Source organism: Chironomus tepperi, unplaced genomic scaffold (genome assembly GCF_022539635.2).
Source record: "Chironomus tepperi strain 1889 unplaced genomic scaffold, CSIRO-AGI_Ctep_v1 contig_453, whole genome shotgun sequence".
NCBI lineage: Eukaryota > Metazoa > Arthropoda > Insecta > Diptera > Chironomidae > Chironomus > Chironomus tepperi.
Window position 1 is genome coordinate 54,162 of NW_027226575.1, and position 23,377 is coordinate 77,538.

The following is a 23,377-nucleotide window of genomic DNA, read 5'->3' on the forward strand; positions in this document are numbered from 1 at the left end:
CATCCGCAATATTTTTCATTAAAAATGAAGTTCTGTTGAATTTGGTGAGTTTTAAAGTTGAATTTGGTGAATTTAAGGGGTATTCAAATTCTAGAAAAATCGTAAAAATTGATTCAAATTCTAGAAAACCGTTAGAATTTGAATATTTTCTAGCCGTTAAAATTGAATTTTTAAAACTATGTCATTAGCATGCAATTCTCTTTGCTGAGATAAAAATACACAAAATTGAATTAAAACTCGATTATAGCCTCAAAACTTATCTATGCATCGAAATAAATTCAATTAATATTCTCATACTTTTTTCGAGAATCTAATTCAGTCTGCAAACATTTTAAATAAAAAACAATCTCAATATTTAGTTGTTATTTACACAGATAAATAGAATAAAAATGTTGCTATATCCATTTGTTATAACAGCATTGTAAATATTGTAACAAATCGTTGAAAGTAGCATCATGTAGCACTCGTAAAATGGAGTCAATAAAAGTAGATGAAATTCATTCAGCATGAAAATAATTTTCATTTACATCTGCTTTAAACAATGTTCAGCATGCTTTTGAGTCAAACAAATATTTTAAAATTCAGATTGCATACTCCATGCTATCGTCGTCATGACACAGCCGAATGAAAAAAATACTTTCTCCCTTCAAAATTCTCTTTTGTCTTTTTTAGGGTTTCATTTTTGATAAACTTTTGTTGATAGTATTGATGGAATTGTCTGAAAATTGTCTGTCTGACAGTTGATCAGGGTTGACCCTCTTGCATACTTTGCTGGATGTGCAGATCAATTTTGAGGCTTGAAGCTGGTTCTATAGATGGCTGTGAATTTATTTAAGATCAAAAACTTTAAAAATTCAAATAAATTTCAGCCGTTAATTAAAAAAATTCAAATTTTGAACTCAATTTGAATTTTCTTCGACCGTTTAATTTTGTGGTTCAATTTTATTGCATATATTTATTTTATTCTCAATAGATTCGCTCTTGTTGCTAACAAGCATCTGCATCTATACTAGTTTTGATTTTCATCTCTCTTTCATTTTCTATTAATACAGGAAATTTCATATGATAGTCCACGTGGCGGTGTATCAGTGATTACAGAAAAGGGTGACATAACGACATCATACTTGCTTATTCAACGTGCCAGATCGACAGACACTGGAGAGTACAAATGCATTCCATCTAATGCCCATCCTAAAACAGTACACGTTCATATTCTCAAAGGTTCGTATCTAACTGCTCACTTTTCAACACTCGATTTATTTTTTTAATTAAAATTGTTATTGCTGATGTTGAAAGGGCAATTTTGGTTCCGTTTTCTTTTTCTATATTTCTCTATCCCACATACTTTTATGCCGTCACCGCCCCTTCTGACACATTCATTAAGTGCTATTGTGGTTTTTTTATATTTCCGTTTCAATGGACCTTCACAAAGCATTATGCTTTAATGCGATACTACTACTTTTTATTATTATAAAAGAGAATTTTCCATATTAAAACAAAACTAAGAGGAGGAATGAGAGATATCCTTTGTTGGTGACACACGATCTATATTACTGTGATGTAAAATTGATTGAGAGGAAAAATTGAATCGATTTTTCCTTCAACATTGTTTTGTTTTACTTTCAACCCATGCTTTCAACGGATATTGTGGTAAATTGATATTAAAGGCTGAAAATTTTGCTATGGTTCTTAAACAATAAGGAAAAGGAGTTTGGAGCTGTCATTTATTGCTTTGCTTTTGTAAACACAATAACGATTAAAGTAATCGATTTTTTATGTTTGAGAAGTTAACAATGTTGATTGTTTACTCAATCTTTTACAATATCAATCAAGTAATTGCTATCACAACTGACCTGCAGGCATTAAAGATCCAAAATAAACAATTGCAGAATGGATTATTGTTTGATTTACTGGGAATTGTTACAATTACTGAATTAAATGTATTCCAAGATTTCACAGCTTAAATTTCTATTAAATAAGAGGTTTGGACTTACTTGTTATCAGGAAAATCCGAGTATAGATGTCAATTTAATTGAATTTCACTGAATTAACTTAGTATTGTTTACATTTTCAAGAAGTTCAAAATTTGAACCTAAATATTTTTAAAGCAAATTTCAAATTTTAACGACTTTTTTGTAGAATTTTTCAATAGAATACAAAATCAACATGCTGCACAATATTCTAGATTAATTGATAATTACTTTGTATCATTCTGTATCATTATTAATGACCAGCTCTAAGGCTCTTATACAAAATTCATATAAAACTAATTAAATTTCATTTGAAATTTTCCACAAAGGATTTTGACTAACTTTGATGTCCACAGAGCATTATTTGCATTCATAATCATACAAGTGCTTTGTTTCCAACACAGTATAATTAAAGGAATATTTTTCATATTTCTTTCACTTTATCGAACATAAATCAGAATTTATGAAATGTCATGTTTTGAATTTTTAACCCTATTTGGTTTTGTTAGCTTGACATCTGAACACAGAGCATGAAAAAAAAGGTTTCATGTTGTTGAATGTCGGAAAAGTTGGAGGACACAGTAATGATGTAGCGAAAAAGCAAACTATATACAGCATAAATTATAAAATCATACAAAAGCAGTCAATTATTTCATATTATTTTGCAGTTATTAACCATGTAACTTGACATGTCCTTCTTCACTTACATAATCCCTTCTTGTCACCGCAAATGAGCTTTAACATTTGCCAGTACTTTTTTTTGTTGTTGATGAACTGCTTGCTTAATTAAAATTTATTTTCTTTTCATCCTTCTCGACAGTCAAAAATTCAACATTTCATTATGAAAATTAAGTCCCTAAAGTGACCCCTCTCCTTGTCATCATCATATTTGATATTCTTACTTTGTATAATAATAGACTGGTATAGTGTATAGTGGATGATGAGCCTTTAAAACGCATTTATATATGGCTTTTTAAATTATAAATCTTAACGGTTATTTTGAATTCAAAAATTTAACGGTTTTTTAAAATTTGAAATGAAAAGTTCAAAATTCACATTCACATTTTATGCCTTTACTCTTCATCCAGGCAAGCATAAAGCCACAAAATTCACTTACTTCATCATAAAAGGCTAACAGAATTAGATATAGCCTTACCTAATGAATAAAAATTTGCTTTAAAGTCCACAATGACTATTCATTTATTCAGTAAGGAAACTCGAAAGCCATGAAATAGAAAAAAGGTTGACAAGCATGAGTGGCTTAAAAATGTAAAGAGCCAACGGTGCTGTGGAAAAATTTTTTTCTGCCTCTTTCTTGCTCTCTTTTTAATGCAAATGACCATTCCATATAATTTATGGTGAATTTCCGTCATTTTCTTTTACTTTCATGTTATTTTTACTTCACGGATAAATGTTCATGTGTGTACATGCTGGGTTTTGTTGTGAGTTTACTCTTCTCATTTATTATTAGAGGTTTAAATGTTTCCAAAATTGTCGGAATTTTAAAAAAAAAAATTTAACGGTTTTTGAAGATTTGAAAATTCAAATTTTTGAAAACCGTTATTTTAAGATATTTTAAAATTGTTGAAATTCTATCAATAAATCTGACATAACCCCTATTTTCTCATGTTATGAGATATGTAAAATGGCTATATGATGATCATTTGCATACACAATACCCGTTTCATGAGCAAGAGAAGTAGACGAGGGAAAAAGGGGCAGGCAGAAAGGAAATTAAACACACTAAAAAAGAAGTGGAAAATAATCAACTTTGAATAAATTTAATGTTTATATAAATAGAACAACAAGAGTATAATATTTATCAGGTTCCATGCGATCAGGTGGAAAAAATGCCTTTTAAATTATCCACAAATAAATATTTACCCTGGACAGTATAAATACACACCAAAATGCAGTGACTATATATTGTATGAAATACAAAAGCATCAGCAGGACTGACCATTTAATTTATTTATGCAAATTTATTGATTATTGAAATATGATAAAAAGCAAAGAGCATTAAAAACAGGAAAGAGTTTCATTTTATTTATGATTTTTTATTCCCATTCTGTGACTTTTCAATTTGGCCTACTCGAAAATATGCTACCTGCAAAATATTAAAATGATTGCATTTATTGAAAAATTAGTTTTTTTTTTGGCTTTTAAGCATTTTCTCCTTCTTCATTTGGGATGTGCTTAAATAGACTATTGATAGATTTATATAAATTGAATTAGATTTCTCAATTTGTCTGAATTGCTTTTTTATTGGAATTGATTCCAAATGGAAACTTTCAAATTTAATTTACTGTTTTGGAAATTAAACGTATTTTTGTGATTTGAATTTTGATTTATTAATTTGTATTGGAAATTTAACGTCTTTTTGTGATTTGAATTGTGTTAGCTTAATATTACATAACTTTGATTTCAAATTTTTAACGAGAATTTTAAAACTCAAAGCATACTTTATTCTCTGTAATAAGTCTGAACATTTGTTGCAAAAAGTTTCCGCTTAGGTATTTATTTTAATATTTTCCCTTTTCATTAGTAAGTGCCAATATCATACAATTTAATTGTTTTAGAAAGCTCTGTGTACGATGAAAATTCTTAGAAATTAATGAAAAATATGAACTGAAAGTTCAAATAATGGAAAAATTTGTTGAAAAAGTTTCATAAACATTGCCACAGCAAGCATATTATTTTGGTAAACATGTTTTAGAAATTACTGTGCAATACCTACGCAATTTGTAAAAGTTTATATTTGAATTTTCTGACAAAATCTAAATTCAGCACATCATATCAACTAGTGTAATCTACATAAAAAAGAATTCATTATAACCCAATTTCTAATTGTCTGAATATTTGATCAATTGTCCAGAATATTTGCGTACGTGTTTACTATACATATTCACCTTATCAACATTTATATCAACATAAATGCAATAATTTATTTCCATAAATTCTCATACCACAAAGTGCCTCAATTATTAGTTAAACAGACATGAATAGCGCCATCGCTCTTTCTCTCTCAAAAATATTTAATCATGCGTAAATTGAATTTGAATATAAATGTTCTGGAATGAAATTAATGTTATGTATACTGAAAGTCCAACAACACCTCAATTATGCTTTGCTGTGCATTTCATGTTCATTGCTAATAAATCAAATTTGAACTTTATCGTTTCGTATCTATACACATGAGCAACAACTAAACCATATATTTAATAATAATTTCTCTATTATATTGAACTTTTTGGCATCAGTGTTGTTATTCGATTCATTGAGCTTTAGCTTTATTTAAATATAAATATGGATTCAATGGGGATGAAAATACTCTTTCGAGATTGCTTTACTCTCAATTATTCAGAATACGCGCCTTCTTTGTTCGCATTCGTTTAGCTTTTTATGGATAAACTTAGTTGATTTGATTTTGTTCTTCTTTATCAAGTGAAAGTGGGGTTAATGGAGTCAGATGTTCTTTGATTTTGACGTAGATAAAGTTTGATTGTGCTGATAAATTCAAAGATTTGGGAACTTTTGAAATAAAAATTTGAAATTTCAATTTTATTTGTTTTTCGACAATTTATAAGTTAAATTCAAATGATTGAGTTATTACCTGGTTTAGTAATGCTAGATAGTCCACAATATGCACATTTAATCGCTTATATCAATTAAAATTGCTAAAAAACTTTAAGAAAATAAAATTGTAAACAATTAAAAACTAAACGACTTGAAGTTGACTACAAAAATTCAAACTAGAGAATTTAAATAATGACCGTTAAAAAAGTCAAATGCAATTATTTTTCATCAACTCTGCATTGAAACATGCCTTCAAGGACGATCATCCTATCAGAAAATATAGAAAGCGTACAACAATCCATGAACATTAAATTACGTCTAAATGGAAGTAAATTTCCCATAAGTAAGAAACAGCCTCTTCTCAGATATAATGAATTAGTTTACATCATAATTAAGTTTGTACTCGAAAATCCTATTTATGTATAACAAAACAAAAGCCTGTCCACAATGTTTTTTACTGTATTATCGTTGCTCATCGTGTTAAATCTCGCACATAAAAATGACAAAACAATATTGTTTGTGGGAAGTTTTCATAAATATATTTTTGGCTTTCTTGATCCTCTCATACCCTCATAAAACTTTTCTTTCTCTCTCTTATTTTGCCATCGTCGGGGAGCTCTAATGAATGCTCATTTGTAATTTCCCATTTGACTTTCCCTGCTATTGCTTCAAGCATATGACACATTTCTAATTTAATTATTCTCGATAATTAATTTAACTTACATACACTTGAGATCTAAATATATAAATAATCATATGTATATGCACGTAGGTTTGGTTTTATATATAGACATAAACAATTATTAATCCACGATGTACAATCGAGGGAGTGCCAGCTGGTTTCAATTAAGAAAATTGATATTTTTTTGGGAATTTAATGATTATTTTTGTTATATCTGTGCTACCTCAACCCTAGCTCAAGTATGCCCCATAGCACTACATCCTCATATCAGCACGCCCTGGATATTTACGTACATTTTTAATATTAATGATACCCAAAGACATGTTTTTCTCATATTTTTATCCATTTTTTCTGTTTCTGTTTGTTTATTCATTAAAGGTGAACATCCCGAAGCGATGCAATCACATGCTGGTTTAAGCATCAAACAAAAACAACCGAAAGCAACAATTCATTCACTCTTATTATATCCGATTCTCATCTTGGCGCAGGTGATATCAGGAAGGTGATAATAAACAAAAGAAGAAAGGCACTTCATGATATCGAAAAATAAAATAAAATAGAGAATAAAGAACATACAACACAAAAAAAGAAGAAGAATAAGAAGATGAGGGAAAACTTATATTATTAAATGTGTATTGTTGTGTATGAAAAATTGTATAAAAGTGAACAAAAAAAGAATTGTTAATAAAAGAAAAGCAACAGAATGAGACAGAAGAATAGCTTAAAATATAAATATACATACATAAATGGTGGAGGAAAGATGGGAAAGTAGTATGAGATGTCAGATGGCTGAAACCGTAAACAGACACAAAAGAAAATTCGTTGATCCTTGCGATAAATTTTTTGGATAATGCTGAGGCACGGAGAGCTGTTTATCTAATGTAATTAAACTTATTAATGACCTGATATGCTAGATTGATGCTAGAAATAACTTTAAATGCTTATTATGAGCAAATTTTCCAAAATAAGGTAAACAAGTTGATAAAATGACTAGGAACTGGTCAAGCTAGCTTGCTGGCCATGAGATATTGATTATCTTTAAGGAGATATCTTGAATTTTAGTCATTTAATTGCAGAAAGTAAAGATTTAAATTTCAAAGAAAAATTCAAGAAGTTCAAATTTTGAACTTCAATCAGTAAAATTTGAATTTCAAAAAGCCGTTATTTTACTGAATCAAAAATTTTCATTCAAATCGTTCATTTTTGACGAAATAAATCAGTGAAAATTGAATATTATGCAGATAGTCATAAAATATTGACAACAAATCAATCGATTCCAATGAAATCAAGATATCAATCGCAAGGGATGAGAGATAAAAGGAGAATAAAACGAAATGTATATGGTGTTATATGACGGAGAAAAAAACGCTTTTCATGATTCTGTTTTCCTTGATATTTATTTTATCATTCCTCTCTCTCTCTCACAGCATTCTTTCTTATTCTTGTTGTTATGTGACTAAAGAAAGAAAACAAGAACAGACATAAAAATAAAGATAATATTCTCCATTTCGTCATATTTCTTTTCGCAGTGCCTTTCTCTTCAATATTTTTTATACGTAATTTTTTTCCTTCTCTTCTGTTTTCACGACCGTGTGTCTATCGTTTTGTTGATATCAACCATTTATGGACTTGTCAGCAATAGAAGTCTATACTGTCACAATGTCTAAAGTCTATTTCAATTTGTTCCTTTAAGTATTCCCTCAATTTTTGCCTCAGCAATCGATTTATCCACAAAACTTTACTTACTTTCTGTTATTTTTATGGGGGATTGTTTGTAAATGATGTTAATCAATTAAGGGGAGGTTAAGTCTGGAGTGTCAATACTAGACAAGTCAATGCAGTGTGACACATCATGTATGATCATATGACAGCAACACAACTGTCATTTGACAATGTTGTATGACATAGCAACCATTTTAACTGTCATTGTTCATGGTTCTTCTTGTGTCATTCGGTTCTTGTGATCATATGACAGCAACACAACTGTCACTTGACAATATGACTGCAACTGTCACGCGACTGTCATATGACAGACAATGTTGTGTATGTTGTGTGACATAGCAACCATTTTAATTGCCATTGTAAATACTTATTCTTGTGTCACTCGGGCTAGTAGTATCTAAGATCCGAAAAATATCTGATTGACATCACTTATGTACAAGCCTCCATTTACAAATAATGCTGATATCGCGCCATCATTCGAATTGACATGAATGCGACATGACATCTCATGATGACAGTAAAAAAAAAGTTCCTTATCTTCATTCCATTTTTAACATTTATCTGCCGAGAGAGGCAAAGAAGAATGAGAAAAAAAAATAAAATAAAATAAAAACTGGAAATAAAAGAAATGAAATTGTGTATGAAAGTGAAATAAATAAAATTATGCTAAACAAAAGAACAAGGAAGAATGTATTAGAAAGCGAGTCATGAATGACAAAAAAGTATGCGACATACACGAGAAAAAAAAAAGAACGAGATGTACGTGTATGTAAGCAGCAGTGAATTATGTCTATTGTTATGACATTTCAGGTGTCTCTTCTTACAGGATTTCTTATTTTTTTCAGCATAAAATATAATAAGGAACAAGAGGAATAAAAATTTTTTTTCATCGCCATCACTGAAGGATCATCATCATCGGCAGTAGAAATATAAATAAGATGAAGTACAAGAATCAGAAGGAAAAATATTTTCTTGCTCGCAATTGTTTGATTAGGGTTGTCAATGTGAAGCCTTACGTGATTGACACACTTTTTCTTGTGGCAACCTTGAGTCTTGATTGCTGTTTAAACTTGTGAATGAAAAACTTTTCTTTTTTGTGAAAGGTAGAATTTCATTATATAAGGCTATAGGACTGTGTAAGGCTTTGGTAAAGTTTTTTGGACAATAGAAATGAAGTTTATGAAGCCTTTGTAATGAATTTATTTTAAATGAATTGAAATTCTAGAGAATTGTCGCCTTTTTCAAACAATTGGATTAAGATGTGAGTTGTGACTTTAAAGTTTATGCTTAAATCCTTCTGTTTTCATTGCCTAACCAGCAAGGTTAACTCAATTTTGTCATAAAATTATTTATTATTTTTTAACGGTTTTTTGAAATTCAAACTAGTTTTCAAAAGGGTTGGCAACTAAAATCAATCAACTTTGAGTAGTTTCTTCCCCTCGTTTAGAAAAATTGCGCATTTTTAGTGTTCATCAACAAAATTAGATAAATCAGTGTACATTTGAACATCCTGCAGATGGTATTGTGCTGAGAACAATGTAAATTCACAAAAAACTCTTAAGCTGGCTCTAAAATTGGCTAAAAAGTGACTTGAAACTATGCCAATTACTTATTCTTTCCACAAAATTAGCACAACTGCTAACTTAAAACTTTCATGCAGCAACAAAAAACAAAAACTTCGTCTGTTAAATCTTCCATATAAAAGGCTTTATTGTTTCTAAGGACATGACAGCTACTCAGTCCATTGTTGTCAAACAGTTTTCTGTCCATATTTGGATCAAGTGAGTTCAAAGCTTTCAATGATAAGGCAAACAGATCAAATATTTAATCAAAATATTGAACTTTCAACAAGTTGACAATGCTATTCAACAAGATTCTTTCATTCTTATCCAACGGAAAGTCATCACCATCATTATTATCATCATCGTCGTCGAAAATGCTTTCTTCTTGATCGCTTATGACAAATATTATTCCAGCAGTGAGAAAAAATACTTCGCTATCCATCTCTCATGCTGTGTTATTCATGTTATTCAGACAGCAAAAAATGTTTAATATTTAGATTGAAGGATGTCCTTGAATAAAAAAAAGTCGTGGAAAATCACATTTTTTTCTTCCTCCTCTCATTATGTCAATAAGGAAGTAAATGAGTGAAATAATGAAAATTTTTATTTTATTTGAGATTCAAGAGATGAACTTAATCACTTTTTTTCGTTATATAAGAATATTAAATTATGATTGAAGGGATAAAGGAGAAAATATGAAAAGTTTCCTCCCTAAAAAGGAACGTGGAAGAGCTGAATGATGAATTACGATACAAAATTCTTCATCATTTAATCATTTAAGCAATTTTTTATTTTCAGATATTTTTAGATTTTTTAGCTCATCTATATCATTAAGCCCGAGCGGCACAAGATGGTTGCTAGGCACGGCTACAATGCTACACTACGACATATGTAGTCTGAAGTCTGTATTATAGTCTTTTTGAAGTTGGCAGCAGCAGCCAACAAGTTACCGTCAAGTGTACGTCTGTTCAACTGTTGTGTGTGTCCTATATAAACTACACTATGTTGCACTGTGTCGCTCAGGTTGTCATTCCGTCTCCACTCACGCACAACTGTATTGAGCAATTGGTACTATCTTACTCAAGTGATTGATGTTGAATTTCTTACGCAAATTTTAAATAAACAATTTGTGATGAAGGAATACGACAATATACTTGTGGAAATGAGTAGGAGGAATCTAGTCGTACTTAGTTAAGTAAGCATTGACAAATTCTTGAATGAATTCAAATTGAATTTTCGAAAATCTTTTATCTGATTGATTATTTATTTGGTAATGAGATATGCTTAGGATTGGTGAATTTATTGGATGTTGTCAGTGTCTAGTGAGAATCGAACACATGTCCTCACTACAGAAATTTGATGATTTTCCTAGCTACACACCAGTAGATCCACAATTTCTTGTCTATTTAAAGCAGTCACAAACTCTTTAAACCCACCTTGCATTCCTAAAGACACCTTAAACAAGAAACTTTCTCAAAAAGTAGAATAAGACAGTCGAACAACAAGAACACGTCTCATTTAAACAAAAAAAAACTTTTTGGCTTCTTCTTTTATGTTAATTAAATTTACTTGGAAATTGTTCTCACTCATAATAATTAATTTAGTTCAAACACACATTTTAATTTTTTTTATTCCTACCCTTCCGTTCGTCCTAGTCAATTTTACCCGTAGCCTCTAAAGAAAATTATTTCACTCATTTCATCTTAATGTTTTCTGCTTAAAGAGTTTTCATTTTCGGAAAATTAAACTTTTAATATTTTTGTGGTTGAATTTTAGACTCAGTAAGCTTTTGAGGTTGTTGTGGGTGTGCTGCAGTTTTAAATATTCAAATATTAATTTTCAAAAAGGCGTTAGGTCAAAATTTTGAATTATTGAACTTGATAAATTTTAAAATTTTAAATGACCGTTAATTTTTTAAAATCCAACAAAAATGCGTTTTTGATACGCAAACAATAACTGCTTAATACATTTCATTATATCTTGCAATTAAAATTATTATTCAAATGTTGACATACTTAACAAAGTACTTCCTTTCAAATTTTAAAATTCTGCATGGATGCTCATAGCACAATTAATTTTATCTCATGAAATTTCTTTCCACATTAAATAATTAATTAATGTATTCACTGAAGCCCTTTTTAACTGTTTTCCATCCATAGCACACATAAAACTGCATAAGAGAATCATTTGAGAGTTTCCATTCACGATGATGCTGACATATACGACATAAAGGACGAATAAATTTCTTACAGCATCAGTGCCGTTGATAGCGACATCAACATCAAGAGCAGAATAATGGCAGGAGTGTAAAAATTGGATATGTCATATAAATTATGCAAGGAGCACCTGATTTGAATGTTACGACTGTTGCGTATCAACAACAAGTTTTTGAATATGTTTAACATCTTAACTGTAACTGTTGTACTCGATGTCAAGCATCTGATGTTTATACAAGGAAAATAAATAATTTTTTTTTCGAGTCTGGAGAATAAGAAATATAGAAGTCATGAAACGACATTCGTACACAGAAAATCCAAAAGTTCTCTTTACGAGTACGAAATGAAATATGCTCATCATTAATCAGATAAACTCGAATGAAATTGACGCGGAAATATTTTTCATACGCTTTACTCTCTCATTCTTCCATTCCATTTGCTCAGGTGTTGATGTAATTTACATTCCGTACATTTTTTTGTGCCTATTCTGTGCCATATTTGATACTTTTTAAGCCTCGCTTGTGTAATAACCTTTTTATTTTTGCTATTTAGCAATCTAAGTTTTAAGGATATTTGTAGTGTTATTCTGACTAGATGGAGCAGCTGTTTTTAAAGTTTTGGTACTTTGAACTGTAAACTTCGACTAGATTAGGTTATTAACAAGCAAACAAAAGTGATAATAATAAAATTTAATGTTTATTCTTCAAAGTTCAAATACAGACTGAAGTTTTGTATGAAAAGGGGTCTTCAACTATGTACAATAAATAATATTCAAATCTCAAATCAACGTTACAACAGTCTAACTAAGAAAGCTAGCAAAACAATCCAGCCTTGAGATTCTAATTTGGATCCATCAGCTCAAAAATAAAACACCAAGCCATAGTTCCCATGAGAAGCCTCGTGTTATGTTCTCTTTAATTAACTTTCATATCAACATCTACGAAGGATTTTCCATTAGAATTTTGTGGTTGCTTCCTAAGAGGCTTATTTATCACTCAAATAGAAACGAGTGTTTTTGATGATTTTTTTTAAGTTATTTAAAGAAATTAAGTAATTGAATGGACCACGTGCCATAACCTCAAACTAAGTAAATAAAAATTAATATCCAGAGCTTTTCTAATTAAAATCCTTTTCAGCTCTGTTGAGCTGAACTTTTAATAGATTTTTTTAAATTACAAACTTTAACATCGCTTTGAGTTGTCGTATCCAACAAAATATCTTTCAAACTCATTCGTCTAAATGAAATCTTACGAAAGGTTGATTCCAAACAATTTCCTTACTGATTCCATTTAGTTCTGATGTTTGCGTAATTTACATTAATATAAATCGTTGCCATAGCACGTCAACGTCATGTATACATAATAAGCCTTTCTATTCATTCCTCTTCGCTTATTCTCACTCTCAACACTGTTGGCTGTAACACAATAAGTATATATATGCATACATTTTCACACACAATATATCGATGCGTATTTCAACAAGAATGGAAATATGTGTGGCTTTATTATTGATATCAACGAAATGTATGTATGCGTATGAATATGTGAAGTTATAAAAAAAACGAAATTAATTAAGGTAAGTAATTGAATGACAGACGGCAGAAATGAACTTTATTCATTCGTGGGAAAAAGTAGAAGAAATTCAATTTACATGAAATGGAATGGAACTCTTTCGAGTGCTGACTTCTTGAGCTTTAATTGCTTTTAAGATTACTTGTGGAACTTTTGAATGCAGCATACAGGTCCTTAAAAGTATGTACTAATTGATATTTTAAAGTAGACGTGAATTTTCAGAGGAATTTTAATTAGTTAAATTAATCATAGTAGGCAATCCCGAACAGAAAATTCGAAAAGTTCTCCGAATTGTGTATCGAAGTCACGGTGCAGTCTGGACAACTTTGCGTCTTATGGTTGATACGACGGTGTGGTCTAGCTTTAGCGAACACATTGTGCTGATCGGGAATAGTTACTTTGTGACTTAACAGGCTTGGTGTGGCTTGGTTTGTGGATTGGCACTTAATTCGCAGAGGTTGAAGCCAAATTGAGATCGCCATAGTTTACTAAGAATCGATTGAAATTTGTATGAAATGTTATACTTCACAAGAGTCAGCAGAAACGGTATTTAGTGAAATAAGTCTCCTTCGACCTCAGTTAATTTGAGTTACGAGTTACTTCTGACATTGACATAGAAATTATGGATTCAAAACTCGCCCGCACGGTCGCTGCTTAGAGAATTAAACATATATGGAGTAGCCATTTAAGTTGCAACTAAAACAGAATCACAGAATCTATGAACAGATTATTAAATGCTAGTCATGTTCTCCTTAAGAATTATTGGCTCAAGAAGCAACCTAAATGTTCAATTTATGACGAAAATTAGGTCATGATGAGGAACATTAAATACTTAATAATTATCAAGACATAAATATGCAAATAACTTCACATCTATGCCAAGATAAAGTTCAAATGATAAATAATGTTCATTAATATACATCCCCAAAAAATATTCACATCAAAATGACGTCTAAATCCGTGAATTAAAGCTCAAAACATATGAGTACATTATCGTTAAGTGAGGAATAATTGAATCATATTTCCTGCGAAACAATTAACTTTGCCTCCATCCGTTCGTAATTACTTCATGATTTGAGACTAAAAGGCATATTCGTTCCTTAAATCCCCACCTAATTTCCCACTTGAAGTGCTATGAAATTAAATAAGCCAAAAATCTCTTTCAACATGTGTATATGTCATACATATATTATAAAAATTACATGCGTAGTGCTATATATTGAGCTTAATCTAGATCATATAAAAAGTACAACTTGAATTTTTCTTTCGTTTCTTGCTTCTCTCACATACCGCCTTGTGCTAATTGATTCTGTGGCGTGCTCAAAGCATGCCAGCAATATTAATGAGCGAATGTGTGCCAATAATAAAAAAAAGGAAAAAAGGAAAGAAAAACTTTTATGTTATTCATTATTTGATGAAAATGAGAGGAAAAAGGAAGAAAATTTCGTTTTTTTTTTCGGTAAGGTTCATTAAGAAATAAAATATATTTATGTACATTTCACAAGTCAATTCATGTACACATATTGTACCGAAAACAATTTTCAACACAAAAAAACGAATAAGAAGACTTGATTACTTTATTGAAAACGAGTAAGTATATGCATGGTATGTCAGATTCGAAAGCATATAATCAGTTTATCCTTCTGTTGCTCATCATAAATTATACGTATATAATGTCATATTATGTTCAACGGAGACACATTCGATGAACATTTCAATTTGATTGGGATTTACTTATTATTATTTAGCTTAATCCAAATAAGATTTCATTTTGAGTGTATTTGTCTGTCTGTCTATGATTTTCAAATTTATTTTGACCGTTAGCTTTCGAATTTTATTTTGATCGTTAAATTTCAAATATTTTTTGGCAGTTAATTTTGAAAATTTTCAATCCGACAATTTTTGATATTTTTCTGACCGTAAATTGCGAATTTCTACAGGTCAGTTACTGTTTAATCCTTTCGTGACCATTGTTCATCCATATTCTAAAAAATAATTTTACAAAATGCAAAATGCGTGTTAAGCACCCATCAAGTATCACCATAAACATCAATGACAGATTCTCATTGCGAATGGATGAATGATGAGAGTTTTGACATGTTTTCGCACAATGATTTACAGGAAATTTGTCGATTGTTGCACAAAAACACATCAGTCAGCTACACGACAAGAACTGTCACAAAGAATTTCTGAAGGCTATTTTCAATGTTTATTGATCTGTTATTGAGCATTACTGAGTGAAATGATATTGACATATATTTGAAGGATACAGCTACCTGCTTGCTGTTTAAAGGTAAACTCTTGAAATGTGATAAAAGAGATTTGGATGCTTCAAATGTATCAATGTAAGCTGTTTACAAAGTAACAATATCATATTCTTATGAAACATAAATCTCTTCAAAATATTAAATTGGATTTGGAATCTGTTTTTGCATTGATACCCGATCGGCACAAGTTTTTCTTGGCAGCCATGTGGTTGCCACATGTCATCCAAGTCGCGGCTTCATGTCATCCAAGTGACAGCCACATGTCATCCAAGTGACAGCCACATGTCATCCAAGTGGCAGCCACATGACATCAAAGTGATTGTCACATGTCATTCAAGTGGCAGCAATATGTCATCCATATGGCGGCCACATGACATCCACGTGACGGCCACATGGGCATTCAAGTGCAACTTTTTGTTTTAATTAACATGAAGGTTATCACTTGGACGACATATGGCAACCATTTGGCTACTATGAATAGCTTGTGCCAATCGGAATACGGACTGAATAAATTCAAATTTTCATCAAACAAAGATTTTTAAAATTTTAATATTTTTTTATCAAAAAAGCTTTCAATTTATTCTTAAATGTATTCATTCCAACACCTCATTCTTCTTTGCATCCAAAATCATATATCATGTATACAAAATTCATTGAGAATTCTATTTCATGTAGTAAAGCAGAACGAGCAAAAAAAGGTTTGACATTTTTATGAGAAAAAGAAGGAATTACATCATCACTGAGGTTCCTCAGACGATCAAAAAAATTCAGTACTCTGTGCTGTTAAGTGATATTCAGCAGAGAAATATGAATACCATACCAAAAAATACCATACAACAAAAAGAGAACCTGCAGAGTAGATTGGAGCTAGAAGCTCTGACACATGCTGTCCCTTCTTTAATTTTATTTTCGATTCCCACGATATTTTGAGTCTGTTACTGTTTTTTAACCCTTGGTGAGTTCATTTTTAAAGTTATTTCAACTCATTTTTTCATTATAATTGTTTATGGACGATGGAATATGTTTTGGTTGCAGAGTTTGAATTGTTCATGAAGATTATGAACATTTTCATATTTTTGGATGTAGGTATGCTTTTAATTGCTTGTTTTTTTGGTGTTTTTATAAAGTTTAAAAATACATTTGATGATTTTTCCGGATGAATTTTTTAATATTATGAATGAATGAAAGCTGTAGGCTAATCTGAATATGGAAAATGATTTAGACATCCTGGGAAGGATCTTTAAAGATTTCCTCGAAGATCCTCTGAGTAGAGATCAAAGCAAAAGCTCAAAAGTTCACAAATCAAAGCAAGCTTTTAATGTTTTCTTAAAAACTTAAATTCAAAACACATAAAAAAACTAAATTTCTAGGTTATTACGTAAGTATATGAAAATATATTAAAATTACCGCTCTGAACTGTCATATTAGTGTCTACCGCAATTTATGCGTTTATTTTGTGAATTATTATAATAGCATAAATTTTACTCATAAATTGTTGGTATTAAATTTAGCAAGTAAGGTGCCAGAAAGGCTTTAATAAGTAGCTTTAGTTAATAACAAATATGTTTTGGCTTCTATTAATTCAAAATACACAAGAAATATTTAATAGGTAGCAATCAAAGAATTTATTCAGAATTCAATTATAATCAGGTGTTGCTATTGATAATTTGAATGAAATTTAAATACCAATTCAATTTATATTGAAAATTGTTTCAAATTTAGCTTTAAATTTTGTGTTTGAATTAAATTTTCTATGAAGCTTTTTGATGATCAGTAAAAATGATCGAAATCAGGAAGCCAAAAGTATTAAATTAAATAAAATCGTCAACTCACCTTGTTTCTTTGATTTTCTAATTTAGCATGTCTTTTATATTGTCCAGGATGACCAGATTTCTTAAATTTAATTCAAGATATTGTTAATTCACGTTTTTGTTTACAAACTGTACTAACTTTTGAACTTGATTTTTCAAATTTTGAACTTCCGTTAAAAATGAATAAATTTTTAAAGATTCATTCATCAATCAAACTTATTTCCACATAATTACAATCGTAATAAACCTACGGAATATTATGGCATAGATTATGTGATCTATGATGAGTTTAATTAATCTTAAGCACCTACACACGATATCTTTTCATCAAGACGAGACAAAAATGATGAAGAAAAGAATACTTAAGATGATTTACTGAAATGCTAATTCTTGAATGAAGAAATATCTATGTCATTGGAGATGAGATGATGATTGGATAGGAGAATGACGTTGTAAATCGTTGTTTATTTACTTCTTTTCCTTTTATGCCAATAAAGATGTTGTTCATTAAATTAAGAGAATGTTAAGTAGGAAAAATAGAGCAATAAGGCGTGAATAATGTGCATTGGGACAGCGTTGAAGGAACTGCTCTTTCATGTATAAAATACAAATATAAATTTATTGATTAATGCTCATGGAAAATTAGCTTTTGAAACTTTACATCTTATCTACAAACTGAATATTCACTGTATACACAAAAGGCATGAAGGAACCGAGCTTCGTTCAGCATTAAGTAAAATATGGTGGCCCATGAGAATCCATTTTTTTGATGGGATATTAAAAATAATGTTGGAAAGGAAAAAAATGATGCTCGCTTTTTAATCTCTAAAGCCAAAGCTCCAACAAGCATTATCTTGCATGCAATATTTTTTATTTTATATTTTCCGGACTTTGTAGATAATGACTTCACAATTTACTTGCCAGATTTGAGAAATATGGATTTTTAATTTAAGCTTTTATGAAGAATTAGCGTCAGATTAATTAACGGTCATTTATAATTTGAAATTTTATGTGAAAATTTCCCACCTTGAAGATTCGAATGCGAATTTTTAGCTAATTACTTGGTAATTTGATGCTCTAATGATTGCAAATGAATGACATTTTGTGAGCAAAACAGAAAATTAACAATTTACAATAGTAACCCTTTTAAAATGCAAGTAGTTCATAAAGTTTGCTTGCTTTAGGAAATGGCGGGAAATTTTTTGTCATTTTCCTTTATTCGAGAATATGCTATAAAATGTCAAACTCTCCCAGAATATACTTCCTTGATGAAAATAAATAAAAATTCTCTACATTTTACGATTGACACTAAAAAAAACTTTTAATAAACGTATTTACACGTGATTTTGAACATAAAAAGGACAAACTTTCCTAGATTTTCACAAATTGATGGATACTTTATCCAAAACTTTCCAACATTGACAATGTCTTGCGAACTTTTAGTCAAGGAACAAAAAAAATCTCGCTTCAACCTTTTTCATTATTTTTATTATTACATAAATCATTCCACACCTCTTTTTTCCACTCATTTCTCTTTCCTTTATACCTTAAAAAATCCTCACAATATTCATTCGCTTAACAGACACAGAAGATTTGAAAAGCAAACAAAATTACCTAAGAAAAGAAAAGGTAAGAGAAAAAAAGAGCAGCGGCAACAACAAAGATCAACAAATGGCGCATTTGAAAGGTCGCTTGACATTAAACTCATCATACTCTTATTCATCCCTTTTTGTAAGTCTCGTTGCCGTTTTGGGGAAGCGCAGAGTTGGGGAATAAGCTTATTATAATTGTTGAAAGGAATCAATTGGGACTTTTGAAAGGATTAAATCGAAACGTGGATGGGGGGAAAGTGAAATTTGTGAATGAACACAATTTTTATTTAAAGCTTTTAACAGGCTTTTAAGCAAACAACTTGGAAAATATGGAAATTGGAGGAATGTATGGGAGGCAAAATGCTATGATGTCAGGAGAATAATTTGTGAATGAGTTTTGAGTAATGAGTGAGCTTTGAAAAATTATAGTTTGTAAATTCAAATTTTAAAAAAAACGTTAAAAATTCAAAATTTAAATATACGTTAAACATTTAAATTTCTAAAATATCAAAAATTTAAATTTAAAATATACGTTTAAAATTCAAATTTAAAAAATACGTTAAAAATTCAAATTTCTCCAAAAGATTGATAATATTCTCAACAATAACCGGATTATCTAAGTCATCAAACAACTCTCAAACATTATATCCATAACAAAACTTTCCATCAACAACTTTATAAACAGGAATTCCCAAAAGTTACCTCAAAATGCAATTCAACTCTGTGTTTATGAAGGAAATAAAATAAACTTTCCTTTCTTTTCATAATATTAAAAAGGAGAAAAACGAGTAAAAAAATCATTTCCTAGTTAGAAAGTTCCTCTTCTGTGTCAAGAGATATCATGAGATGTTAAAGTTTTTTTTTTTATGCTTCTATGTCATTTACAAAATGTCTTTCTATCTCGCTTTCGAGACTTTATACATACATTTTAATAATGTAATTTATTTGAGAAATGAAATGGAGATGGAATACAAGGAGGGAGGAGGTGGATAGAGTCGCATGTAAGTGAATAACAGGCTGTATGTGCAGTTTATGATATCACATATGGCACAAATAAAATTGCACACAAGCTCATACTCCTTAAATGTACTTTTTTATACTCACATATAAATTTTTTAAATCTTTAATTTTTTGTTCAGTCTCATGTTGAGTTGTCGTTCAGCAGTTCCACATTGTGTTAGCCATATTTCCTATAACTGTTGTTATGAACAAAAATTTGAGGGGAAGCACAAAAAAAGGATAGAAAAATATTCTGAAAATAAATCAAAAGAAAGTTATCGGCTGGAATGCTGACACAGTTACATGACACATGGATACAATATGAGACTAAATCGTATACACACTCACATATCGCACATCCATGTACGATCATCGATTTATTTTATTTTCCCACATTAATTTTCTATCTCATTTTTTATAGTCGAAAAAAAGGATTTAAACAAAGAAAAAATAAGAAAGAAAATTGAATGGAGATTGAATTAAGGCATTCGACAATGATTTTGATAATTTTTCTTTCCTCTTTCTCCACTTTTTGTCACATCCTTCTGCTTTTTTTGGTGTGCAGTCAGCGTATATGCCATTGCAAATGAATGGCTTTTTCTTCTTAATTGGTTGAATTTAAAGGGCCGAAAATTGAGAGTTTTCGTTTAAAGCAATTCCGTTCTGGATGCTTTGTTTGTTCCATTTCTAGATATTGACAACAATGCTTTGTTACTTTAATTGCTAGAAATATGAGAGTAAAAGGACTTGCTTTGTTTTGTAAAACTGTTGTCTTAGTTGCTGTTGCTTTGTTATTACTTGTAGAATATCACATTTATAAGATATCAAATTTAATCTAATTACATGAAAACATCAAATCTTCAAACATGTTGACATTGAGCATGTTTTTGACAAAAGCCCTGGAAGCTTGAAATTCTTGAATTGTTTTGAATTTTTCGACATTTTTCTAGGTAAAGAATTTTAGAATTATTTTGCGAATTTCTTGAGTTTTCTCCATGTGTCTTCTATTCCTTAGTCGTTTATGAACAGTTTCAGATGTTTATTTACTAGTTCCTACACGTAATTAATGAAAATTTTAAATATTTCACAATTTATTTTAATTTTTCACAAAACCATACAACAGTTTTAATTGTAAAATATTCAAATCTTAAAGAACCGTTAAAAACGTTTGTCTTTTCAAATGAAAAATCAAAGACGAATTAAGATGTTACTTTCTCTTAGAAACATTATATCCACCTCAAGCATTTTCTCAAGATTTACATAAGCTCATTTCCTCATCACGTCAAACACACACAAGGTTTTAAATTCAAAACTTGAGTACTTCTTACAGTCTGTAGCACATCCTCACATATAAGCACACTCAGTCAGTCTCGAGTAAATCGATGAAGAAGCATCGTTTCACAATATTCGCAAAATAATTAAGGTAAAATTCATTTCAATTAAATCTCAATCCGGCAAACATTTTCAGCAAACGAATCCAATTAAGTAGGGAGGAACAAAAAAATCAATGGATTTAAAAATCGATTAATGAAAATGAAATTTTTCCTTCTTCCTTTTTACAAATTGATCCTCATTTTCCTTTTTTGTTCGTCTTCAAACGGATTTTTTATATTTTCTATATAAATACATACATACGATGAAATGAGGACCGAAAAAAAGAAAAAAAATATCCTCGACGGACACATTAATTAAAAAGCGATGAAAGAGCAGAGAAGGAAGAACGTAAAAAGGAATGAGGAAAAAATTTCGAGTAATAAATGTCCAAATAATTAAGGGTATAACGCCACGAAGTTTAATTACGAAAGCTTTATTTGTAGGTGGTTGTAGCTGGCATGCTCTCCTTTCAAATTTTAGTCTCTTTCAGTGAAATTTTAATTACAATTTTTTTACATCTCAGCTCTCTTTCCTAACATTCTTTCCGTTCCCTTTTATCTTTGATTTCGCAGACTTTTTAAGCGAATCTGCCATTTTTTTTGTGTGGTTGCTCTGTGAAGTCAATGCTTTCTCATTTTTCATTTTATTGCTTCATCAAAATGAGCAGGCTTTGACCTTTTCATCTGTTGGTGACACTAATTGCTGGCAACTTTTAAATTTATTGTGATTAAGTTTGACTTTTGAATGAATTATCTATGAATTTGGTATTGGTAATGTAGCTTTCATGGATATGTGCTGATAATTGACTTAAATAATCGAATGATCAGTAGGTCACTGTATAATGTATTGAAATGAAGCTTCACTGGATCTGTTAATGTACATTATTGTTCTGCTGTTCTAAAACATTTTATGCCATTTCGTATTATTTCCAATTCTCCTATGATAGTTAGGACGTCCATCTTGTCTATTAAATTCTAAAATCCAAGCTGAAAGATATCAGTTTGCTTCGATTTAGTCTCATTACCCTATTAATACTGTCAATTGTGTTTATTCTTCAAAATTTATACATTTTTGCTGCAATTCCTTTCACAAATGAACCTTTTTACTCTTGTTGAAATGACGATATGAATTGAAACTTTATCATGCACTAGAACTAACCAAAACTGTACTGAACTGTCCAGCAATAGAATAATGAAGTTAATCTAACGAGGACAATTGAAAAGTGCTTAAATTTGTCCGTGAAAGGGGCACACAACTATGAAATTGGGATTGAACTAATTGTAGTTGCAAATACAATTCGAATATTAAATGATTGTTGATGAATTCTCAAGAATTTTGTCACTGTTAAACTGATGACTATCTAATAGTATGTGACTGGTCTCTATTCATTAAAACTCAATACAATGTCTTCAATTTGTGTGACTATCAAATGAGGATATGACAAAGTTTTGTACAAATCAATTTATTTACAATTTCTAAGAATTTTAAATAGCAATAAGTACAACGTTTCATCTGACATGAGAAGGATATATATTCATTTTCATACCTAGAAACAAGATAAACCAAATTTTAATAAAACGATGTGAGGCATTTCATAAGACTCAATTAACAATGAAGAAATTTAGCTTGAAACAATATTATATTACTGTATTTGAAGAATTTCATTAGACATATATTAACAATCAAGTTGCTACATCTCCAAACATATCCATCATAACCAGATACACCTAAACCAATAAAACAAATGAAAATTTAAAGCTAAAATCCACTAAAAATTTAATACTGTATCATAGTTTCCAACGAAGTCAGCTAGGGAAGAAACAACACACAGCATGAAAACCGCCAAAGCTATACAGTGGAAATGCACGAACGAAGGAAAAACAATTTTTTTGCCGTATAATTTGGGCAATTTGTTCATTCAATCACCAGAATGCTTTTTTTGGTCAAATTCATCGCTTACTGAAAGCAATTATTGCAGGACATTACTTTTCTTTCACGATTTTTTTTTCTATTCTTTTGTACCGTTGTGGGATCG

General features: G+C 30.1%; 1 protein-coding gene across 10 annotated transcripts in view; it reads left to right on the top strand.

Annotated features, from left to right (window-relative positions):
* The window catches only part of LOC139098788 (zwei Ig domain protein zig-8-like), a 41,913-nt gene extending 33,693 nt beyond the window's left edge, over positions 1-8,220 (top strand). For all 10 annotated transcript variants that reach the window (XM_070651099.1, XM_070651103.1, XM_070651095.1 and 7 more), the window contains 2 exons: positions 1,053-1,221; positions 6,607-8,220. In XM_070651099.1, coding sequence (XP_070507200.1) covers positions 1,053-1,221; positions 6,607-6,734 — 297 coding nt within the window. In that variant the 3' untranslated portion in view covers positions 6,735-8,220. The remainder of the gene's footprint in view (positions 1-1,052; positions 1,222-6,606) is intronic.
* Positions 8,221-23,377: the final 15,157 nt, after the last annotated feature.